At 32.1% G+C, this 15,823-nt stretch overlaps 2 protein-coding genes across 3 annotated transcripts; one reads left to right on the top strand and one right to left on the bottom strand.

Annotated features, from left to right (window-relative positions):
* The first annotated feature begins 1,360 nt into the window (after positions 1-1,360).
* Positions 1,361-6,321, top strand: LOC123208336 (sulfite reductase [ferredoxin], chloroplastic-like). The gene is made up of 9 exons (XM_044625789.1): positions 1,361-1,688; positions 2,900-3,676; positions 3,754-4,050; positions 4,244-4,441; positions 4,969-5,103; positions 5,225-5,341; positions 5,429-5,590; positions 5,672-5,870; positions 6,079-6,321. Exons 1-9 carry the CDS (start codon positions 1,497-1,499, stop codon positions 6,084-6,086), a joined length of 2,085 nt encoding a protein of 694 aa, XP_044481724.1. The 5' UTR covers positions 1,361-1,496; the 3' UTR covers positions 6,087-6,321.
* A 1,878-nt stretch (positions 6,322-8,199) lies between these two features.
* On the bottom strand, positions 8,200-11,646 carry LOC123198104 (aspartic proteinase Asp1-like). Of its 2 annotated transcripts, XM_044612691.1 has the most exons (9): positions 11,279-11,646; positions 10,339-10,456; positions 10,019-10,245; positions 9,515-9,748; positions 9,268-9,406; positions 8,975-9,163; positions 8,807-8,879; positions 8,623-8,710; positions 8,200-8,528 (listed from the first exon to the last, which is right to left on the bottom strand). In XM_044612691.1, the coding sequence occupies exons 1-9, from the start codon at positions 11,467-11,469 to the stop codon at positions 8,405-8,407; spliced, it is 1,383 nt and encodes a 460-aa protein (XP_044468626.1). In that variant the 5' UTR covers positions 11,470-11,646; the 3' UTR covers positions 8,200-8,404. The 2 variants fall into 2 exon arrangements, with proteins under 2 accessions (XP_044468626.1, XP_044468637.1); XM_044612702.1 differs by having other exon boundaries at positions 8,200-8,710; positions 11,279-11,645.
* Between the last annotated feature and the right edge of the window lie 4,177 nt (positions 11,647-15,823).

Below are 15,823 nucleotides of genomic sequence, written 5' to 3'. Positions count from 1 at the left end.
CTCCAGTTTCTTACCACATCAAATTCATCAAAATCTTATGCAATTTCAATCCTAATCTTTTATAATTTTAATTCTTATAAAGCACACTAATCTTTAATCCATCCAAAAAGTTGTCGTTTGTCAACAATATTTGATAAGTCAAATCAAAATTGTTGTTAGTGACAGAAAGAAAATGACGAAGAAGATTGCAATTGTGATGGAGATGGTGATGGTTGCAACAACAAAGATGTTGAGGTAAAGATGTAAATGGAGAAAGTAATGGTGATGATAGAGGTGAAATTTGGTGATAAAGATAAAAGGTGGGAAAACAAGGTGGTGCTGAGGATAGAGAAAAAAAAAAATTCTAATATAAAATTAGCTAAGTAATAATAAGAAAAATCTATCATTCAAGATTTTTTTTTTTACGGGGTCACCCATGTGAGATTTAGATGTTTTCTATTTGGAAAAAAAAGAACACAACGTAGATTGAGTTTTATGTCCTTTTTATATAATAACACTTATTTGTTGATTTCTAAAAGAATGGTATTTTTTTTATTGTTAAAAAAATTTAAAAATACGATAATATATCATACAAGTAATATAATATCAATATAAAATGTATTTTTTTTTGTAAGTTTTTATATATATAAAATAAAATATAATTAAAATAATAAAATTATGTATATTTATTTTAAATTATATCTTATTATATGATTAAATAATTTTAAATTAAAAATAAAATAATATTTAATCGTATAATAATATATATAAATATATATTTATTTATATATTTAAAATAAATATACATAATATATTAAAATAAGGATGCAGTGATAAAATGCTCAAATAGCTAGCCGCCAGCCATTTAAGGAAGTGTATTTCTTATCATAGAATCCGCCACAGGGAATCATCACTCCTCATTGTTAATTAATATTTTAATGGCAAAAGGCGGTCCCCATCCAAAAGAGCGGACGTAATTGCGTCCAGGTTCAACATGTTAGAGAATGCGAATCTAGTTTCACTTCCTCATGTCTCTCTGTCAATTTCCACGCGCATCCATACACGGGCTCTCACTTTCCCATTTTCTTATTCGGATATACAATTTAATTGTAATTAGTTTAAGAATTTCTACTTTTTTTCAGTTATTTGGTGGCTTGAATTGATATTTTTAAATGTTATTTATGAATTTAATACTCTGACATATAAAAATGAATTTATTCTATTAAAAAAAATAACGCGTGGCGTTTGCGTTCACTCGCTCCCGTTAGTCTTCAAAGAGGCCAAAGCTCAAACAAACAAACAAAGCCCGTGTCAGGCACGTGAGGGTGGCGCACCTTAGCAAGACGCACTGTCAACTTAACTTTCCTGTCCTTCATAACCACCCAAATTCAGCAAAACGCAACAAAAAATCGCCATCAGATTTTAGTTCTCCTCTCTCTTTCACTGTTTCTCAACTCCCTCAACGCTGCGTTTTGCACTTTCGCCGATTAAGCTTTCACTATCATTCTACTGAAGCCATGACTTCGACGGCGTCTGTCGCAGCAGCTACCAACACCGTGATACCGAGTGATTCGAATTCGAAGCTCCGGATTCGGAGCTTCACCGGATTGAAATCGTCGCAGTCGCTGGCTCTCTCCAAGAGTTTACGTGCCTTCCCCGCCCCGTACTCCTCCAGAACTACTACCTCGCTCGTTAGAGCTGTCTCCACGGTGATGTTTTGTTCATTTTTTTCTTAAAAGACTTATGCTTGGGATGTGTTTATGTGAAGCGTTTAGATAGCTTTGTGTTTGAAAGCTCTTTCGACTAAAAGCGTTCCATAAAGTGTTTTCATTAAAAGCGTTTATGGTGCGTGTGTGTGTGTGTGGTTTTTTTTTTAACAATAATAATGTTAACACTAAAATTTGTGATAGTTCCGAGACTTTTTTTTTTCAAAAAAATAAAAAAGGCAAACAATGCATTGTATTGCGATCCAAAAAATGCTTTGCTAAAATGAACTTTAGCCGAGCATTACAGAATTGACATTAGGCGCTTTAAACAAATTTGAAATTTGCTTTCAGTGGAGTCTGTTATGTAGTTTGTGTTCGGTTGATGAGAATGAATGGCATTACTTTTGCTTTATGTGTTTTATGGGAACTGATGTTCAGATTACGGTGACGTTTTGCCAAACTGTTTGTAAACAATAGCTTCGTGAAATGAGTACGCACATAGGAATTTTATATTTTCAGGATTTGAGAATGTTTTTGCTGAACTTGAATTGAAAATGGTTTTTCGGATCAAAGATGTTGATGGTCAGGTCAAATATATTACAAGGTTACAGAATAATCATGCCTAATGAGTGAAATATATCCTTGTCATTCGAAGTGGCTGGCCCGTTTTCAAAATTCACAATGAATTTGTGAAATGCATTTTGCGTATCCTTTTTATAAAGTGGAATGGGATACTTATAACATTTACTAATTTTATGACGTCATGACATAGACTATGAAATATGTATAAAAGTATTGCCATATAATAAAGATAGATAATTGGCCTTGGTCATTTTATACAATACCCAAGATTATATACCGTATGGGAGTGGCTGTATCGCAGGGAAATAATGCTAATAGCTCATATCAACTATTGGATCAACTCCTAGAAGGAATGGGAAGCGGTCTAATGGCTGAGATGGGTGGACCGTCCCCACCTCCTTTTACCTGAACTGTGGTGAAGCTTTTAAGCTATCCATTTCCTAATGAACTGCTTATAATATTTTCGCTAGCAGAAAGGGTCATCTGAGCTCATGCTAATCAAAGAATCCAGTTCAGCAATTATCTTTGTTGCTATAGTTATCATTTTTATAATATCTTGGTGACACAATCAATATCAAAACAATATTGTGGAGCCTTATCTTCATTTTAACTAAACATTATTTTTTTTGCAGCCAGTAAAGCCCGAGACTGAACCTAAGCGTAGTAAGGTGGAAATAATCAAAGAGCAAAGTAATTACATAAGGTACCCACTTAATGAGGAATTGTTAACGGATGCTCCTAATATAAATGAGTCTGCTACACAAATAATCAAGTTCCATGGGAGCTATCAACAGTATAACAGAGACGAGCGTGGTGCAAAGTCTTACTCATTCATGCTTCGAACTAAGAATCCTTGTGGAAAAGTTTCAAATCAACTCTATCTAACCATGGATGATCTTGCTGATCAGTTTGGTATTGGAACTCTTCGCTTGACCACCAGACAAACATTTCAGCTCCACGGTGTTCTGAAGAAGGACCTCAAGACTGTAATGAGTAGCATAATTAGAAGCATGGGATCAACTCTTGGAGCATGTGGTGATCTTAATAGGAATGTGCTTGCTCCTCCTGCTCCTCTTGTAAGGAAAGATTACCTATTTGCACAGGAAACGGCAGAGAATATTGCTGCACTCCTCACACCTCAGTCAGGTTTTTACTATGATATGTGGGTGGATGGAGAGCAAATAATGACAGCAGAAGCACCTGAAGTGGTGAGGGCACGCAACGATAATTCTCATGGAACAAATTTCCCTGATTCTCCTGAGCCCATATATGGAACTCAGTTCTTGCCAAGAAAGTTCAAAATTGCTGTAACTGTGCCCACAGATAACTCAGTGGATATTCTCACTAATGATATCGGCGTTGTTGTTGTTTCGGATGAAAAAGGAGAGCCTCAAGGATTCAACATATTTGTAAGATGGACATGACCTCAAACAAAATTTATTTCTACTTCTCTGTCCTGTGGTTGTAATTATGACTTCTGGTGCAGGTTGGTGGAGGAATGGGAAGAACACATAGAGTGGAAACCACATTTCCTCGCCTGGGAGAACCTTTGGGATATGTGCCAAAAGAGGACATTTTGTATGCTGTGAAAGCTATTGTTGTTACACAAAGAGAACATGGAAGGAGAGATGATCGTAAATATGGTAGAATGAAATATTTGATCAGCTCTTGGGGAATCGAGAAGTTTAGAAATGTCGTTGAGCAATATTATGGAAAGAAATTTGAGCCTTTCCGTGAACTTCCTGAGTGGGAATTTAAAAGTTACTTGGGATGGCATGAGCAGGTTTATTTTATTGGCACAAACATATTATCATAATTTCATTTGTCTGTCGTTAGATTTTAATGTTATGGTACTCTTGCAAAGTGAAATTTAGACTATTCTTCTCAGAATCACCTCCCAACTCCATTTGTTTAAAATTAAATTTTCCTTTGCCTCTTTGCTTTGGCTTTTCTGACCATTTAAGTATTGTGAACAGGGTGATGGTGCTTTATTTTGTGGACTCCATGTTGATAGTGGCCGTATTGCGGGAAAAATGAAAAAGACATTGAGGGAGATAATAGAGAAGTATAATTTAAATGTGCGTATTACAGCAAACCAGAACATCATATTGTGTGATATTCGCAAAGCATGGAAGCGTCCCATCACCACAACTCTTGCTCAGGCTGGTCTGCTGGTAAATTTCTTTGATATGCACTGGATGCCTACATCATTGTCTGATTATGCAATGCAATTTTCTTATCTTACCAAAACCCTCTGAACTTGGTCAACTTTGTTACTAGCTTGGAACACATGATTCATATGTTAATTGAGAAAGGATGTAAGATAAAGTCATATAATTTCCAAGTTTCTGATTTAAATGGTTGAGCTGGATTAATTTAAAATTACCTGGGAATCTTGCTGCACATGAATAAGGCATTAACAGATATGATGCTTTAAATTATTGAAGTTTAGATATGAGCGTGACAAGTACTTCCATTTCTTATGGCCTTTTCTATTTATATTGGCTTGATGTATCATAATTGACTTCATTTTCAGCTGCTCTCTTTTCTACTGAAATTTAAGCTTGAGGATGAATAAGAAACTTGCATGTGTTTAGGGGCAATTGTAACATTTGACATTGTTTATTGGGTTTTCTATTATTCAATTTTTGGTTTGCTTTATAATTCTAATTAGAGTTTGGTTATATATGGTTGTGTGCAGCTTCCTAGATATGTAGACCCCCTCAACATAACTGCAATGGCATGCCCTGCTTTACCACTTTGCCCTCTTGCAATAACTGAAGCTGAGCGAGGAATACCGGACATTCTCAAGCGGGTTAGAGCTGTATTTGACAAGGTATATAACTTATGATTCTTGTTTAGAAGAATTAGCCTAGTACTTATTATCGATGGTGAATTGCTATTTTTGTATATTGGAGTGCAAGATGAACTAACAGCCATGTCCTTTTTTATATTAGGTTGGTCTCAAGTACAATGAATCTGTGGCCATAAGGGTAACAGGCTGCCCTAATGGCTGCGCAAGACCATATATGGCGGAACTTGGACTGGTTGGTGATGGTCCAAACAGCTATCAGGTATTTTAAGCACTGAATTAACTCTCTGTTTCTCTCTTTTATCAAAATGCAATTACTAATGGAACATTTTGTTTGTTTTAAAAACAGATATGGCTTGGTGGAACCCCCAATCAAATGTCGTTAGCAAGAAGCTTTATGAATAAAGTTAAGGTTCAAGAGTTGGAAAAAGTTTTTGAGCCTTTGTTCTACCACTGGAAACACAAACGGCAAACAAAAGATGAATCATTTGGCGACTTCACAAACCGCATGGTAAGCCGTAAAGCTACAACATTCTAATTATTTTGTGCTATAATAAAAACAGCCAAACATTTATGTGGACTGTGTTTTCAGGGATTTGAAAAGCTCCAAGAGCTGGTTGAGAAATGGGAAGGCCCAGAGAAAGCACCATCAAGATACAACCTGAAACCTTTTGCTGATAAGGAGACCTACGAAGCCTTGGATGACCTTGCCAAGCTACAGAATAAGACTGCCCACCAGTTGGCTATTGAAGTTATTCGCAATTTTGTTGCCGCCCAGCAAAATGGCAAATGTGAATGAGATAGCCATTACGGAATTCATTTGTCTTTCCTCCCCCCATTCCCTCTCCCTCTCCATACAGTTACTCGTTGGTAACAGTGGGAATTGATTGATAACAGAACCTACAAGTTTTTGCGAGTTTGTTTTGTCATTACCATAAGTACAAAACCTGTACCCGAACATTGTACCATGTTTTCCTTTTCTCATTATCTTTTTTTCAGGTATTTGATCATCAATTTGTTTTCGGTTTCCAGTCTGAGAACATTTTATGACAAGTAGTGGTAGATTGCGGAATGCAAAAGCTTCTTGGGATTCTTCACAGGTAGCTTCTATGCAAGTTTGTAAGCTCTACTTTCTTTTCCAGTTTGGTTTCTGCTCAATTGAGTTCTAAGTGAAAACTTTGACGCAGTTTTGCTGTAATGTTGTGGTAAATTATTTATTGAGAGAAATTGTTTAGTGATTAACTTTAAATTTTAGGGATTTTTTTTCTTCGTGCTTTTGTTTTTTAAAACATTTTATGAAAATAATATATGAAATAAAATAAGTTTAAAAAAACATCTTTCCTATCATCTTTTTGGATGAACACGGAATATGAAGAATAGAAAAGAAACAAACTAAACATTGTGCTTTAAACAGAACGCCTTATAGCCAACGAGAAGGCAAAATAGGTGAACTTTCACTTGCAAGAACTAGTCAAAGCTGAAAGGGTGACTGAATTTACAGAACCAAGAGTGGGAGATAAGACATAAACAAGACTTCTCCAATAACGAGACACTTCACAATTTAACACACTAACCAACGAAAAGTAAATTGAAAATTTTCTCGCTTGGGAGCTTTATCTTTCTTAGTTTCTTGATTCGCTGGGCTTGGCTCAGCTGCCATGGCGATTTATGGAAGCAGCCGCTGCAGCTGCTGCTGCTGCAAACACCATCTCTCTCCTTCCATCGCTGTTGTTGCTTTGTTGTGCTTCCTTACTTTTCTTCATCTCCAAGTTCATTACTTTCTCCCCCTCTGCCTCTCTTGATGCCACCTTGGCCGCCGCCACGTGAGCTGGGTTTTGGTCAAGTTTGGAAGCAGTGAAGCTGCTGCTGCCATTGTCATTGATGCCATTTTTCGGGTTGAAATGGAAAGAGAGAATTTTGAGGGTTTTGTTTAGCGTGTTTGTGAAATTTTGTTGAGGGGTTTCAGTTCTTATAACAGAGTTGAAGGATCATCACGAATTCATCATTCATTTTCTTATCCTTTTGTGATGTTTAAGCTAATGGGTTTTTGCCACATGTGCTCTTTATCTTTGTTATAAACTTATTGTGGCTATTGCTTCAAGCTTGTGCACTTCTTTGAGGATATATGTTCAATGGTTGCAAAAGTTTGAGCCATTGTATTTGAACAAGGCCGAAAGACTATTTCCCACTCAACAGGGAAAGAATAATGTTATGTCAATGTATTTGGATAAGGCCGAAAGACTATTACCCACTCAACAGGAAAAGAATAATCATATGAATATATATTTTTATATAATTTAAATATATAAATAATATATTATTATATAATTAAATATTATTTTATTTTTAATTTAAAATTATTTAATTACATTATAATATATTATGGGTGTACTCAAATTGTTTATAAATATATATATATATATACACATAATTTTATTATTAATTAAAAGGATAAATTCTTATTTCATAAAAACTAAATACCCACCTATCATAGTGTCATCTATTTTTGTTGGTGTCTTTTGCCAATTTTCAAATTTTACCATTTTATAATGTAACGGCAAAAACACCCATAAATTAATATTTATATTTTATTTAATTGAATGCATAAAATTACCTTTTATATAAAAGGTGAAATTTAAACATACAATTAAGATTAATTTATCAATTCAATTTACCAATTTACTATAATTTACTGATATAATTAAGTAACTAACCCATAACACAAATTTCATTATACATTTTCACATCATTACCTTCATCTTTTAATAAACATGCACATATAAGATCTCCGATAATGGAGTATCATTTGTTTATTATTTTTATATTTTATTAAATTCATTTGAAAGTCCTTTGTTAATTCAATGTTCTATTAAAAAATTTTAAAAAAACTAGTTATTAAATATTTAATATTAAGAAATAAAAAATACAGTACAATCCAAAAGAAAATTCCAAAATATTGATTATTTTATTTGAAGATTTTTTTTTTGGTGTTAAATGATTATTTCACTCTTTACGTGTCAACTTTATATTTATTTACACTCTAAACAAATTTATACCGTTAATTAATGACAATTAATTTTCAACCGTTGATCTAATATTAATGTATTATATTAATACTCCTGCAGCTAACTTGAGGTAGAAATATATGCAAAGATATTCAGGATATAATGCTATACAGGACAGAAATTTCTACAACAATGCAGGACAGAAATTTATAATCAAATCTATGACTGAAATTTATAATCAAATCTATGACTTAAATTAAATGTTACCTATTCTCTATATATAAACAGTATAAGCTGTAAGTGTCTATCGATTATTTGCATCAGAGTTCAGATTTTCTGTCAGCATGTGCATCAATCTTAGAAGCAATCAAGTAATTGTCTTGTAAGACGCTGAAATCAGCTCCATAGGAATGCCGAATTCCTTCATTGTAATCACGATCTACACTGTTAATAAACAGGAGGGGAAAAAAATTGCTGGTGAGAAACTCCCAGTTGCTATTACACTAAAGGAAGAAAGTAATAGAGAATAGCTCAGGACTTGGGTAGCCTATTGCAATTTGAAGGAATCCATCCAATCTGCTGCTTCTCGTTGTCGTAGATCACCATTTTGTCTTGCATAGAAATGTCTGAACAGCAAAGTAGTGAAAAAGGAAATTAGATTGTAAAAAGGAAAATGAAAGAAACGAGCAGCTTCAATTATAGTTTTCTAGCCTGTTAGTTACCCCCAAGAATGTTGAAATCTTTCAGCCCTACTTCAGTACCATTCAGAATTCCCAAGCACACATTCCCATGATTCTGAGAAAGAGAAGATCATTATGTATATTTTTTTTTTATTTTCTAAAATGTTTCTGATAAAAATCATAGTAGAACAACTCTATAGATATGCTCACTGTAACAATGAGATAAGCTTCGGGAGATAGATCCAGCTGGACATTTTTTGTGAAGCTTAGCTGCAAAGACTTGAAGTAGTCCTTGACATCCCTGACAGTTTTAACAGGTTTTGGACCTTTCCAGCAAATCGGGAGGGTCTGATCATCTCTTGTCTCTTTTAATGGCTTTCCTTTCAAATTTTTCTTCAACTGAGATATTTGAAAGTAATTAGTTCTGTACCAAAATTTTGCTAAATGATAATGTTAACAACTAAAAAGGATAGTGGAATGTGGTCATCTACATCTCCTCTCACCGTGTCAACAGTGGTTTTGTAAGCTTGGGAATTAAAGTAAGTGTAGGAGCTGCCACTGTCAAAAATTACTTGAAGGCCCTTTAAACCAGTAGCCTTACCACCGTACAGAAGTTCTGCTGGTCCCGATGAGTAGTATTTCCTGAAATAGCATATGGAAACCACATTATTACAGGAGGCCAGTAGGACAATATCAGTGCAAGAAATGAGACTAAGGAAACAAGAATGAGAGAGGCTTGTGAGTGCTTACTCCAATGAATTGTGTGACATTGGTGTCCAGACAATGCCTGAAGAAGGAACAAGATCATCTCCCATAAATAGAAAACCTCCACTTTGCCCACTTAAACAATGTCCTAACACATTACGTGTTAGACCCAGTGCATTCAGTTGTGATATAACGCTTGCTTTACCATTGCCGAGACCCAGGACCCCAGCTGTAGGTGAAGGAGGGTTTGGACCAGGATTATGTATGTCATATCCACATCTACAGAAAAATCAGATCTTACAATGAGCACTTATGGATGCAAATGTAATTAATCACAAGAAGCAAGTTCTAAAAACTAAAGTTTTTGCTTCAAGCTCAATCCATTTCTAATGTCATTAACTAGGAATTCTCTACCAAATCACAAAGTCTAGAATAAAAATTATGAGCCTAAAGACTTCAGGAGTTTATATTGAGTCAAAATTGTTGTCAACCATCTGCAGAAATATGATTATAGAGGTTGGCAATAGAAAGAACAATGAAATTACCCACCCGAAGGCTAAACGGGGGCCAAGCACAGTACCGTTGGTGAATCTCATAGGAAAGTAGTCAGTGACCAACACTCCAAGGCATGAACCCTTATCAGCATACTCAACCTCATAGTCACACTGGTCATTTGGATTTTCACAATGGACAATTGCTGGTGAGTCAACAGCACTGCAAAGGGTATCCTTACACAAGACAAGGTTGTTACTGGGTTTGTAGAGAGAATCGCGAGGCTGTACATTAACCATTATGGAAACATGAGATGAGAGCATAATATGTTGAATGCTAAACATAGCCTTGCTATGGTTTTTTAATGACAAATTTACCTTAGTACAACCTTTACAAGGTGCATCACATTGAACCCAAGTGAGGTCACTGCCAGTGTCAATGTCAAGCTCATAGATCTTGGGTGGGTTGCCTATTTTAAGAGACACAGAGTAGTACCTGGTGATTGAAAACAAACATATATTTGTAAGACAAGTTGTGATAAGAAAAGTCACTGTAAAGTCAAAACTAAGAATGCAGAACCAAAATTTGAAAGAACAAAGAAAATATAGTATAGGAAAGTAAAATTTTAAAAATTCCAATGTAAAGATCAAATTTTGAATGCAAAGGGGTAGCAATAATCCCAATTATCTAATGAATGAATTCAAACTATAAGTGGCAATATAAAAAAATGAGAACCAATTACTCTTTCTGCCAAGCAACTGCAACTAAAAATGTAATGGGAATTGGGTTTATAATGTTCCAAAGAACCAACTAAAAACAAAAAATGTTATGGGAAATGGGTAAATACTGTTCCAACGACCTGTTATAAAAAGCGAAGCTTCTAAAGAGAAAGAAGAAAGAGAGCACATAAAGTCAAGAAAAACAAATACCCTGTAATTCAACCCTCAAAATTTCCCCCAAAAACAACCCAAGCAGCCAAATCAGAAAAGGTAAGGGAGATTATAACAAGGAAACTATCCAACAATAAAACAGATTATACAAAACTCATGAAAACCCATAACATTAATGATCAATCAACAAACAAAAACTTGACATTCAAACTTAACAAAGCCTTGATCCCAGAGAAGATAGATAGTAACAACAAAAACTATTAACAACTCATACTAAATGAAGCTAGAAACAAGCCCACTAAAACAAACCAAGAAAAGATCAAATTTTAATAATATAAACACAACCCAATAAAAAGATCCAAATATCAGCAATAAACTTCACGGAAACAGCATTCAAACAATCTTGCAAAAGTATAAACAAACATACCCAAGAGGATAAACATTCCCCGTAAGAGGAAAAACAGTAGTGGAGCCAAAACGACGACCAGGCGTTGACTGGGTTGACCTTCGCTTGCTTGGCGGCTGAATTGAATCCGAGAAACACTCTTGAAAAGTAGCTGAAAACATGATCAGTAAAAGCAACAGCACCACCATCGTTCTTTTGCTTTTTCTCTCCATCTTTTTTATTCGATCTTTCCTTTTCACTGACGTTTTCTTTCTCTGGCCTCAGAGAAAGGAATAATACGAGGATTTTGATCAAAGACCAAAAATGCTTTTTATTTAATAGACTTGAAATTAAGTGTCAGCGACCTCCTTGACAATGGCTGGCCATTTACGCAAGCAACCGTCCACGTGTGCCGCTGTCGTTTTTGAGAATTCATAAGGAGAAAACTAGTGGCTTACATGGATTTATTGAATCTTCTCCGGAGAAACAGTAAGTGTTGGGGTAATGACAATTTTGACCCTAATATTGGCTCATGTTTGTTTTTTTGTTGTAAGTAACAATGTTAGTTTGCCTTGCAAAATAATAAATACTTCTATGTTTCCTATAACTTTTGATTATTGTATAACGAATGAGATTAGACTTAAATTAAGTTAGTTTGGTTTTAAAAGTTTGTTTAGCCTGATTTAATTTAAATTTAAATCAGGTTTAAGTTGAAAGAGTCCATTTATTTTTTTAATTGAGTCAAATTTGAATTAGGGGTGTTAGGGTCGAGTTCGATTTAAATTTATAACTTAGATTTGTAGTTCGAATTTGGTTTGAATTCAAGGTTTGAATCTATAACTTAAATTTGTAACTCAAATTAATGATTCAAATTCATAACTTATTTATGAAAAGATATTGTTTTATCAATTATTGGGTAAAATAGTTTTATTCAGTCAATGAGTCGTAAACTTAAACCACAACTCATAAATATAAGTCAAACTTAAGTTAAAACATTTTTATTTAAATCGAATTTGAATCTCCCTTAAGTTTGGAATTGGTACAATATTAGTGTAATTTCAAGATGTTGCCTTAAGGAAGTAGGGCATTTATAAAATAAAGGTCGAAAGACTTATTCCAACCCAAGGTTTGGTTTTCTTCGTTCGATCAATCTGTGTGTCAATTGATGTACAAATTGGTTAAACAGATCTATATGACATACAAATCTGTATCGATAAATTGTCAATCGACTTTTGATTTATTGATGATTCATCATTTTCCAAGAGATGAAAGTGAACGTTGATATAGTAGTTGGTTGACTCTAGGCATTCGAAAAATAGGAGAGAAAAAAAAAAAGGCAAATCTTAGGGGTCATTTGGTTCCAAGAATTTAAAAATTATCTTGATAATTTATCTTTTATTACTTACATTATCTTATTTGGTTTGTCAGTAATAAAATATTACGATACTCTTTTATTACCAATGCTGATGTGACGAGTAATATAAGTGATAATTTAATTACCACATTTACCTTAGTTATTAAAACATTATCAAGATAATCTTGATTTTATTATAATTTTATTATTATTTATTAATTTTTTGAGACAAAAATAAATTCATTTTTAATTAATATAACAAATAATATAAAAAATATTTAAAAATAATTATATTCAAGAATATTCAAGTAAAATAATTTACTAGTATTATTTTATTATTTTTAACCAAACACAATAATTATTATACCTATCAAATTTTATCAAACATAGTAATTATTTATACTCAATAATCTTCTACATAATATATCTTCAAGGTAACATATCTATTTTGGTAATAAAATATTATCCAAATTAAACACTATTTTATAAGAGAAAAAGATAATTTTTCAAATTTTAGTGAAGAAATTATTAATTTTTTAATTAAAAAATATGAGAAAATTTTAGTTTTTTTAATATATTTAGTTAAATAATATTTTATTTTTAATCTTAATAAAAAAATAATAAATATTTAAAATTTTGAAACTTTATGAACAAGAGTTTACATTTACATCCAGCCTTGAGTTGGAATAAGCCATTAGGCCTATAATAAAAAGAAGAAAACTAATTCGCGTGAATAAGGCTGACCGAAGGAGTGGGAGTTGAATTAAATCTAGATTTGGATTTTGTCATTGCATGAGTTGTCTTGTCCTTTGAAGAATATTGATTTTGGACTTGTTCGCACAGTCGCACTTCATATTTTTTAACGACATTTCTGTCTAAACCTGACCTGATTTAGGTCCCAAATTTGAACCTGGTGAATCACTTTTTTTTTTTTAAGCTAAATGTTTAATTTAAGAAATATTTTATTACCAAAATTAAAATATTATCTCAATTAAGATTAAATTTGAATTAAATTGAGTTTGAATTTGATTCAATTTGTAAAAATGAGGCTCAAGTTTAAACTCAGGTTTGGCAAGGTTGTTACAAATAAGTTCGAGCTCGACTTATTTTGAGTTTTAGCTCAATTTGAACTAGATTTGAGCTTGAGTTTTAACTAATTTGTTATTAAAATGGTATTGTTTTAATATATATTGATTAAAACGACATTGTTTTATATTAAAATTTTTAATTTGTGAATTTGACGAATAACTCAAACTCAAAGTTACAGGCTTGAACTCGCTTGAGCTCATTTAGGGTTGGCACATTTCACGCTTGTGTGAGCCAAGCTCAAGCTTGCATTTGAACGAGTTCGATTCGAATTTAACCTTATTAACAATTATTATATATAAATTATCATTATATTTGATACAATTTAATAAAATTGATAAACATATTTATATATAAAATTGATAACCTTATCAATAATTATTATGTATTGTTTAAATTAATAAACATATTTATATTATTTTATTTAATATAATTATTTGAAAATAAGTTTTTATATTATTTGATATATTAATTAAAAATAACATTATTTTTGTTAAAAAATTAATAAAGATATAATTTTAAAAATCTTTTAATAGATAATTATTATCAAAATCTTTTATCCCTCGATCAAACGCCCAATAAGCTTTGGATTTGTTCAAATCTATCGATAATTCTGTTTAAAGGTAACGAAGCTGTGTCCCGTTCACTCCTGGTGAGAACAATGCCGTTTTGACATTTAGATATTAAAACGTCATCGTTTCCAATTGGTGCATCCAACACAAGCCAGAGAATTCAGCTTTTATTGGGTACTTTTTATTATATTCACGTCATCCGCTCCCCTCTCGGATCTTTTCTCAAATAATTGGATGGCAAAAAACCGATACAATCGGCGTAGAAAACGTCGAGAATTGTCCTACACGTCTGCACAACAAGTTCCCATACCAAAGTCACGTGCAAAACACCAAATTTCTTTTATTTTCAAATATATTTTTTGACATGTTGATAATTGTTTACTAATGATACTCTGTAGTTTAGAAAATTGAAATTTTAATTTATTAAAAAAAAAAGTACAACAAACATGAGAACAAATAGATTCTTCATGTCCAAACATGGTTTTTTTTTATACCTGTAATTAATAAAATTATATGTATTATTTTATATATACAAATAAATATATATTTGATATATATTATTAAGTGATTGAATAATTTTAAATTAAAGATAAAATAATATTCAATTATATAATAATATATCATATATATGTATATATTTGTGTATTAAAAAATAGATATACAAAACATTGCTCAATTGCAATTTAATTGGTCAAAAATTAATTATTACAATATTTTTATGAGCAATAATTTTTTTTTTTAAATATATGATTTAAACACAATAGCTATTGGAGGAGACATCACAACAACATAAGCTCTACTATAGAGAACGGACTTGTTCTTTGTTTCTAAAATAATTGATTAAATGCATTTAGTTTGAATATTAATTAAATGATTTTTAATACATAATTTTGTATTTTTAAAAATAAAATACTACAACTTGAAGTGGTAATTTGTTTTGGATAATTATATAAAATAAATTACTATTTTTTATTTATAAATTCATAATCTTTTTATTATATATTTGAATTACATAAAATATTATTATATATTTATTTATTTATTTTATGAGAGATGATTGCTACAATAATGTATTTATTTTAAAAAATGGAAGAATTGTGGTGAAAATGATGAGAGGAAAAGGTTGACTGATGGTGAAAATGTTGAATGAGAATGATGGTCAGTGGTGAAAAAGAATAATAGTCGACAATGGTGTTGTTGATGAAGATGATAAAGAAGTACAAAAATAGTCAATAATTGATTACGAAGATAGTGAAAAGAGAAAGAGGATGAGCGATAGTGATATTGCCAATGAAGATGGAAGGAGAAAAAAGATGATGGTCGATATAAATAGTGAAGACGATAGGACATGAAAAATGATAATGAATGGTGGTGTTCTTGGTGAATAAGAAATAAGTAGAAAGAAAAAAAGATACAATTGGTGGTCAATATCCCAAATAAAAAAAGGAAAAGAAGATTTTTTTTTTTAGAAAAATAAAAAATTATAATTCTTAAGTGATAAATTGATAAATTAAATATGAGTGGAATATAAATTTGTCAATTAAATTCCCATTTTAAATAGAAGTATTTTTGCAA

This window comes from Mangifera indica, chromosome 2 (genome assembly GCF_011075055.1).
Source record: "Mangifera indica cultivar Alphonso chromosome 2, CATAS_Mindica_2.1, whole genome shotgun sequence".
Lineage (NCBI taxonomy): Eukaryota > Viridiplantae > Streptophyta > Magnoliopsida > Sapindales > Anacardiaceae > Mangifera > Mangifera indica.
The sequence above is the reverse complement of the archived record's forward strand: the minus strand, read 5'-3'. Positions and strand labels throughout refer to the sequence as shown.

What these genes read in the sequence shown, in the direction of transcription:
- LOC123208336 (XM_044625789.1), top strand. Translation starts at nt 1,497, where the DNA reads ATGACTTCGACGGCGTCTGTCGCAGCAGCTACCAACACCGTGATACCG. An exon ending in TTAGAGCTGTATTTGACAAG is followed by an intron (nt 5,104 to 5,224) that starts GTATATAACTTA and finishes TTTTTATATTAG; the next exon opens with GTTGGTCTCAAGTACAATGA. An exon ending in GCGACTTCACAAACCGCATG is followed by an intron (nt 5,591 to 5,671) that starts GTAAGCCGTAAA and finishes CTGTGTTTTCAG; the next exon opens with GGATTTGAAAAGCTCCAAGA.
- LOC123198104 (XM_044612691.1), bottom strand. Translation starts at nt 11,469, where the DNA reads ATGGAGAGAAAAAGCAAAAGAACGATGGTGGTGCTGTTGCTTTTACTG. An exon ending in ATGTCACACAATTCATTGGA is followed by an intron (nt 9,407 to 9,514) that starts GTAAGCACTCAC and finishes ATGCTATTTCAG; the next exon opens with GAAATACTACTCATCGGGAC. An exon ending in AGATTTCAACATTCTTGGGG is followed by an intron (nt 8,711 to 8,806) that starts GTAACTAACAGG and finishes TTTGCTGTTCAG; the next exon opens with ACATTTCTATGCAAGACAAA.